The sequence below is a fragment of the Oryza glaberrima genome, chromosome 11 (genome assembly GCF_000147395.1).
Source record: "Oryza glaberrima chromosome 11, OglaRS2, whole genome shotgun sequence".
NCBI classification, from domain to species: domain Eukaryota; kingdom Viridiplantae; phylum Streptophyta; class Magnoliopsida; order Poales; family Poaceae; genus Oryza; species Oryza glaberrima.
In genome coordinates this window covers 14,550,606-14,559,454 of record NC_068336.1, presented here as the reverse complement: position 1 = coordinate 14,559,454, position 8,849 = coordinate 14,550,606, and the positions used below count along the sequence as shown (strand labels likewise).

At 40.0% G+C, this 8,849-nt stretch overlaps 1 protein-coding gene across 1 annotated transcript; it reads left to right on the top strand.

Annotated features, from left to right (window-relative positions):
• The first annotated feature begins 2,644 nt into the window (after positions 1–2,644).
• LOC127755310 (protein MICRORCHIDIA 6-like) lies at positions 2,645–8,021 on the top strand. The gene is made up of 17 exons (XM_052280964.1): positions 2,645–3,049; positions 3,140–3,214; positions 3,603–3,637; positions 3,719–3,794; positions 4,146–4,235; positions 4,330–4,405; positions 4,510–4,588; positions 4,713–4,847; positions 5,026–5,124; positions 5,350–5,451; positions 5,528–5,674; positions 5,881–5,973; positions 6,141–6,304; positions 6,407–6,785; positions 7,059–7,144; positions 7,250–7,292; positions 7,409–8,021. The coding sequence occupies exons 1-17, from the start codon at positions 2,674–2,676 to the stop codon at positions 7,508–7,510; spliced, it is 2,157 nt and encodes a 718-aa protein (XP_052136924.1). The 5' UTR covers positions 2,645–2,673; the 3' UTR covers positions 7,511–8,021.
• Positions 8,022–8,849: the final 828 nt, after the last annotated feature.

Below are 8,849 nucleotides of genomic sequence, written 5' to 3'. Positions count from 1 at the left end.
TATTGTATTTTTGATATAGGGACTGTGTAACCATCGTTTGCAAGTTTTTAGCCCCTAAAACACGCGATCTATTTTGTACCCATTGGATTGAAAAGCGATGGGCCAAATCTTTCCTTGCAAACCCTATTAAATAGATCAACTACCCTCAGCCTTCCTTGCAAACCCTATTAAATAGATCAACTACCCTCAGCTCCAAGCCTCCAATACCCTTTCTTGCACATTGTACGCCACCACCATCCTGCCTAGGTGGGCTGCAAGCCTTCTGTCTTGTTGGCTTCATCCCGCCGCCATCCCCCCCACCCCCACAAATACATCACCACTCTGCTCCGGATCCACTACTGCATCCACTCCGGCGAGTGCCCCTGCCCGCCCCGCCCTGTGCTTCTTTCCCCTTTCCGATGGCTCCTTTTCACTAGATCTGCATATGCCGCCCTCTTCCTCCGAACTTCTTATTCCTTTGGCCCACTACCGAGCCGCCTCAACCACTGGTGACTTCCCCTAAGTCTAGAGAACTCCCCATTTTATGATTCCTCCAAAACAACCTTTCCTACCCCTATCTCGAACCCTAATTCGTTGCCCTTAATTCTATCACCACGGGCGTTATCGCCTGAAGTGGAGAAGAAGGGGTGAAAGAGTGGATCAAGATCCGTTGCTGCCGCGAGTGGAGAAGGGGTGAAAGAGTGGATCTTTTCATAAGTTAGGAGGTAAGGAAAATTCACATGTTGTAACCTCCAAAAATCATGTGCATGTTGTTTAGCATGTCTATTTTGGTATGGTATAAAATGCAAACTGAATATCCAGGGGCAAAAAGACTGGGCTGGGGCTTCAGGTTCAGGTTGGCTAAATTCCCTACTGTTTTTTTTTTCTTTTGGCCTTCTCTCCTCTAAACCTAAAAAAAGTTGATGTTGCAGAGTTATTTTTTTCTCGGTAGTTCACGAGTCATATGATTATAGTAGCAAGTACAATACAAGTGAGAATAAGTATAAAAAAGGGAATGTGTGATAGATGTCTAGCTTGAGAATAAAAGTGAGGAGAGAGAGAGGGTGAGTGAGCTGCTAAGGGCATGTTCAACAATTAAACCTGGCACATGCCCTAAGTAACATGTTATATATGTTGTGACTAATCCTCTGCATCAGATAACATAGGCTTTAAATATTAAACCACCAAAAAAAATATTTTACCCTTTGTCCCTTCCAACAACTAGTTGCAGCAAGGTAAATTTATATCTTGTGACAAGAGTCGATGATAAGCTAAGAGTTTGACTCTCTTCCCCTTCTCTCCCTTCCACATTCACAAAAATGTCTATAAAGCAGATTTATGGTATACATGTCATGAATAGTCGGTGGTTGCACATGAGTTCTAAGAAAATGAGACCCATCATTAGAACATGTTTAGTTATAGAGGTCATTGATACCTCTAATTTTATCCACATCACATATATGCTTACTAATAGAATATACCATCTTCATTTACAAATACTGGATATTCGTATTTGTGCAGTGTATAACTAGAATCACTTGTATTCGTATAGGAGTACCATTAACAACACACTACTAGTATTCTTTCGCTCTGGATCTATGGTTATCTTTCTTTATCCCTTGAAGTTTGTGTAGGTTCTCTCTTGGATAAGGGGCACCTCCTTTTTCTTCTCCCTTCTAAAATGTACATGATAGAGCATGCACCATATGTTTAAAAATCTATTGCTACCTTCATCTGAAAAAATATAAGATGCAACCTCTGTCTAATTTGTAAAACTAGGATATGTGTCTAATCCGGTCAGACGGTGCTATATTTTAGGATGGAACGAGTAGCAAAAAATATATTTCTGTCTATTATATACATCAGGTGCAATGTACCACACATAAAGATTATTTACGTGTAAATGGCTAACCCATATTTAACTTATAAGTGGATTTGTGGGTTAGCCACATTCACCCTTAGGTTTTGTATATAATGGAAGCTTTATTGAACTCAAGAGTCTTAGTACACTCGCGGCCTCTGCACCACGAAAGTGCACACAACCAACAACCCTACACACAACTAAGGGAACACAAGATTGATCAAAAGTCATCTATCCGAATACTAGAACACCACTCATATGCCGGGGTAAAAAACTCCGTGGCCACCTGCTCCAACCGAAGACAAGCCGCAACAGTAAACTCCTTCAAAATAGGCTTATGAAGTATAAGCCAAGCACAGAGCTATCGTGTAATTAAGAAGATAACCTGCAGTTAGTAGAGATTAAGGTTAAGGAGAAGGACTCTAGTGTACTTAAAAAAAATAGAATGATAGATAATTGACAGGACAAACAGTAGTTATAGTAATATAGACATTATTTTTGGATAAATTTAAAACACTTGGAATAATTATAGCTCAATTGGTTTGCATTTTTGCTTATCAGCTGCAGTCAAAATTTGAATTTAAAAACTTAATTTTGGATTTGATTCTGATTTTTTTTTATTTTCTAGCATGTACATAAAAGTGAAATTATTTCTTATCGTTAATAAATGTTACGGCTTATAATCAGCTATAGGCGAAACAATGACAATGCCTATACATGTGAAGAGAGGGATATATAGCAATTTGTAATTTACATCGTTGAACTGACTCTAGTTGCTATCGTCATGAGAACAGGAATCGTCAAACTGCCCCACTACTACCGATCTCGGCAATATGAACTCCATGGCGGCGGAGGAACAAGACACGAAGCCTTTCTTGTCCCCGACCACCACCACCACCATCCCGCCGCGAGCCCACCGTGGATACAAGCTTAGCGCTTGCCACCACCACCACCACCAGATGACGGCGGCGGCACCGGATCAGCGCAGTGCAGGCGCAGGAGCGGCGGCAGCAGCAGCCGGGCAGCAGCAGACGGCGGCGGCTGCCTGCGTCCTGAACCGAGAATCCGATGAACTGCCGGAGGAAGAAGACGGCGGCGCCGCCACGTGGTTATTGGCTCGTCAGGCGCCCGCACGGAGGATCAGCAGGAGCTTCTGGAGCGCCGGCGAGTACGATGCGGACACCAGCGGCGCGGCGCGGCCGCCTGGAAGTACGTGTGTATACACCGCGATGCGGATGAATTTTAATCGCCTTTAAATTCTTATATTCTCATCCTGTGCTCCTCTCGATCTCGTGGCAGATGTGCAGAATCGCATGTGCGTCCACCCAAAATTCCTCCACTCCAACGCGACTTCCCACAAATGGCCATTCGGAGGTAAGTGATTATTTTTCGCTATAAACGTGTAAGTGGTTAATCCACGAACCAATTTATACTTCAAATATGTGGAGCAATTTTACGGTCATTGAGGAGGTACTATAAGACACCAAAATTTAGTGTAAAATTTGGTATCTTATAGTACCTAGATACCAAGAGGTACTAAATTTACAATAGAAAACGTGATAAGTTATAGTACATCCTTAAGGACTGTAAAATTACTCAAATATGTGGGTACCACTTATTTAAACTTCTATAAATGGGAAATCCACTTATCTGAAGTGTAAGTGGATAGTACACTTACTATTGGTAAATACTTTGTATCTATCCCTAAACTGAAATATCAGACGATTGTTTCTGTCTTTATATGTTTTTGATATTCTTGCAGCGGTGGCGGAGTTATTGGACAATGCTGTCGACGAGGTGATTCAAACAGCTCATTAATTATGCATTTCAATAATTTGATGATCTGGGGATATATATCTGATTTATTTTTTTTGACAGATCAAAACTGGTGCAACAAGAATTATAGTGGACAAAGTTAACGGTTGTAATGGATCACCAGCTTTACTCGTTCAAGGTTCTGGTTATTGTGACAATGTTATATTCGTTTACTTGATTTTGTATAGGTGCAAATTTTGACAGTAATAACAGATGGTCTGAAATTTCAGTAATGCAACAAATGTCTAATGGCTTGGTCAACTGAAATTGCATCCAGACAATGGACATAAGTAAAAAAAAATGCCAATATCAATATTCTCTTTACCTTCTCTGATGGACTTAGTGTAACTACAGAATTTGCATAATGTTGCACTGGGAATCTCTTTCTGATTGACTTAATGTGAACTAGAGTGTCTGCTTAACGTTGAGTATTTGCTTAATGTCACCACATGAAACTAAATGGCTGTACATTTTTCTGTTTGTCATACAGATGATGGTGGAGGCATGGATCCTGATTCCTTGAGGCGTTGCATGAGCTTTGGATTCTCTGAAAAACAGTCAGGCTCTTCGATTGGACAATGTATGTACTATTATATCATATATTCAGGTTTTTATCCTCTCCAAACTTAACTTATATTGTTATCTTGTATATTGACATTCATTGATCTGACCAGATGGAAATGGGTTCAAGACTGGCACAATGCGGCTAGGGGCAGATGTAATTGTTTTCAGTCGCTGCATGAAGAGCAGGTCTAGCTAGTCTCATTTCCCTATATATTTTTTTTTACTTATACCAACTTGTTGCCCTTTCCCCCCTTACTTTCTTACACTTTCTTGTTTTTTTTTTATTCCAGCGAGCCTACACAATCCATTGGTCTTCTCTCTTACACTTTCTTGGCCGAGACCAATCAAAAGGATGTTGTTGTTCCAGTGGTATGCTTTGCCATCTGATTTTATCAATTGGACACAACACACACACAAATATATATATAGCGCTTAGCCATCACTTACCTCTTTTACTGTGATTATTCTGATGACATTTTTTTTATTTCATTAGGTGGACTACAAATACAATCTATTGACAGGAGAAGCTAAACCACACCAGCGGCTTGGTCCAGATCAGTTTTCGTCAAATCTCTCTGTTCTGTTGAAATGGTCCCCTTTTGCAACTGAAGAACAACTGATACAAAATGTATGTTACATTAGGTTGCTACCATGAAAGAAGACATTTATATTACTATAAACTCGCAAATTAATTTTCAAAAATTTTGGAGCTTGGAATGGAACTATTTGTCTGTTATTTCTTTCAGTAGTTGTAAGTAATTTATCGTCAATTCAGTGTGCTAATGGTGTTTAAAATGTGGTTACAGTTCAGTGACATTGGTCCACATGGAACAAAGATTGTAGTCTTCAATTTGTGGTCAAATGACAATGGTGATCTGGAGCTTGATTTTGATATCGATGAGAAGGTAAGCAAAACATCTAAAAGGATTTGACTTCAGTAAACTTTTAAATTGTAAAATACATGCGTAATTCTGAAGTTTCTTTCACTTCTGTTGAATTACTAAATAGCTCCTGATCTCTTGGACAATCTTTATCATTTTTCAGTTGCTATGAAATGTCTCATTATTTTCCATGTGTCTTTCATTATATATTGTATATGTTTACCATATTCCTTGTTGTTTTCATTTCAGGATATTTTGATCAGTGGTGCTCCAAAGGCAGCAGAAACAACTAATGCTGCAAAAAGAATGAACGAAAGTCATCTGGCAAATCAGTTACACTATTCTTTTAGGGTGCGTATCACATGGTTAAGTGTTTCTGCACAATACTAGTTAATTGATTTTGCTAATATATATTAGCATTTTGCAGGTGTATGCTTCTGTCCTATATTTGAAACTACCTGCATACTTTAGGATCATACTCCGAGGAGAAGAAGTTAAGCATCACTACATTGCATCTGATCTCAGATATACCCAATGCATTAGATATAGGCCGCAGGCCTTTGGAAAAAAGGAGGTTCGTCTTCAACAAAACCATTCCCTTTTGCTGAGTTGCATACACATTACCTGTTCACTTCTGTAACAGTGTGAACATGTAATGTCTAATACATTCCTTTTTTCGAACGAATATGTCTAATACATTTCCATTCTCAAAGTATTGATATTTACTTCTGTGTTGTTTAAATCGTTTCCCTTTTACATCCATTTTGTTCTTCAATTTAGGACGAGGTGGATACAACCATAGGATTTCTAGATGGTGCTCCAACCATCAACCTGCACGGATTTAGTATCTACCACAAGAATCGCCTTATATTGGTGAGCTACTGATTTCTTTTGCATTCACTATGTAAAAAAAAAGAAGAAGAAGAGAAGATGCTTTACGGGCATAAACATCAAAACTAATCAATTTTCACTCAACCACATTCAAGCTATTTTTGCCTAACATTTTTTTATCTTGTTTAAAACAAAATGACCTCTTTCAGCCTTTTCACCGAGTTTTGAGTAGTGCAAGTAGCAAAGGCAGAGGTGTTGCAGGGGTATTAGAGGCAGACTTCATCAAGCCCACCCATGATAAACAAGACTTTGAGAAGTCACAGCTCTATCAGAAGCTAATAAACCGCTTGAAAGAAATGACGAACGAGTACTGGTACAACTGCTAAATCCCATCTTGTTTCATGTAAATCCAATACCTGTTTCTAATAATTCAATAATTCATATCTCATCATTCAACTATTTCACCTGTTTCCAGGGATCTATACAGTCATCTGGTTGGATACCATAAGTTGCCCCGTGCAGCTTCTGGCTCTCATGCTTCTGCTGCACTTGTGCCAACTCTGTCAGGCACCATTGCTACTGCATCGTCAGAGAGGATTCCAGCCATCCGTGACAATCCAACAAATGCAATTCCAATCGCCTTTGCTCCCCATCTTGTCTCTTCACCTGTAGGAACAAATGCTGTTGCTGCAGTTTGCTCCCAGTCCCAGTCAAGTATGCAGATCACAATTGGCACTGATTTAGTAGATACAAGAAAAAGAAGAATGGAAACTCTTGATCGGATGGATGGTCGATCGAAAAGGCTGAGTATACATGATTTGGCAGGAAACAACTCTGTGGACTCGAGCAATCAGGTTAGCCTAGATTACTATGTTTGTGCCCATAATATTGAAAATACACATTTTTTTTAAGAAAACAGACAGGAAAACTACCCATTATATTAATAAAGTAATAGTAAAAAAACTTATCACAACACCTGAACACCAAAAATATATGATTGCAACCTACACTAACAAATTACTTGGCACTTAATGTTTATCCAGCTAGACTAATTTTCGATTAGATTTTCACATCTTTTTTATCTGACATAGTAGTTTATGCGCTGTATTGAGATCTAATGACTACAGATACTACAGATATGCCAGCATATGGGAGAACGGGAGTTGAAGGAATTTTCCTACTTGAAGATAGAGAATGCACTACTCCGTCAAGAGTAAGTCCAACAACAGCTCTCGCCTTACTTCCATCATGGAACAATTTTTGGCCTAAAAGTCTCAGGACTTCATTTTGTTTTTTTGTTTCACAATTTCATATGCAGGTGTGCGGAATTAGAGTCGTCAGAGAAGGAACTCTTGCTCAAGGTGACATTTTTTATGTTGTGATTTGTTCAATCTTACTCACTAGTACACTACACCAGGTGCATCTTGGCTAAAATCAAACTGCACTGACGAACTTAATTATTTGTTGTACTGAGCAGGAACAACAACTGAGCCTTGAACTTGAGCAGACGGAGGCACAGTACAAGAGCCTGTTGAACGAATACATATCGGTGGCTGCAGTTAGGACAGTGAAACGATAGACATCCTTGGCTCTCTTGCCATCTGTAAAGACAGATGTTTGCAACATTGCAAATGGCTTGATATCTCAGTAAGCAGATGAACACATCCGGCTTCTGCACCGAAACAGCATGGAGTTGGCGAAAACAGACCGGATATGGTAACAGGGTAACAGAGAAGCACAGGGGCTACACCCAGTAATGTGACTGGTGATCACTTGTATCATCCGGTCAGCAAGCAAAGCTACTAGATGATTGGCCTCTTGTTTCATCATCTATGTTTTGATCATCTGTACTCTGTAAAAATAGTTTCTTGATCAGTAGTGGTGATGGCGTGAAGCTGAAAGATAGATAGATTGCATTTTAGGAATTTTAAGATTCTCACAGGAATAGCTAAGAAGTGATCTTTGCCGGTTCATGCAAAAACCACATTAGTCCCGGTTCGAATAGGAACCGGTCCTGGTTCAAAAGCCCAGGGGTACTTCTTGATCTATCGGGACTAAAGATAATTTTTAGTCCTGATTCAATAGTTGTCAGGCCCCAACAAACTTTAGTCCCGAATCATATCTTTAATCCCGCTTGGTGAGCACCAACCGGGAAAATATCACTCTCCCATGTCATTGGCATCTCTCGCTCTCTCTCTTATCTCGTCTGCATCGCTGCCGCGCGCATGCCGTCTTAATTCACTCGTCCTCCTTATCTTCTCCTCCACTCCTCCCTCTACATCGGCGCGCAGCAGGCGATGGCGCCCTCCCTTCCGTCGGAGGGGAGGTGACAGGCGGCGGCCCACGGCTCGCCAAGCCACCGAGGGCTCTCCTCCACTCCTCCCTCTACGTCAAATAGAGGGAGATGATTGTGAAAGTAGGTGAAAAATTAAATTAGAGATGATTGTGATTGGTCAAGATGAGTAACAGGGGAAGAAATATCAAAGAAAGTTTGTAAAACCTCTTAGCAGTGAATTTGTCAGAATTCCACTTATCCCCTTCTCCATCCTGTAGGTTAATAAGGGAAATGTCCTCCTCCAACTCCAGATACTCTTCCTAGGCCAAACTGCTCAAAGGCAGTAGAAAACAGTTATACCTAGTTTTTTTCTTCTTGTTTTTTTTATAGGGGTTCCATTATAGCTATTCCTTCTAGTGAAACTTCTTTAAGTTTCACCATCCAAACTAAGTGGATCTTTTGCATCTGATCCAAATTGTCTCAATCATCTAGTCAAATAGAAGTGCCACATGGATGCACCAAATTGGATTCAAGATGCCACTATTGTGACAGACTGCATGTTCATTTAAAATTAAATCAATTATTTCTTCTTTTTTTTGCGGGGAAATCAATTATTTCTTCATGCTCAATATGCGTGGTAAAT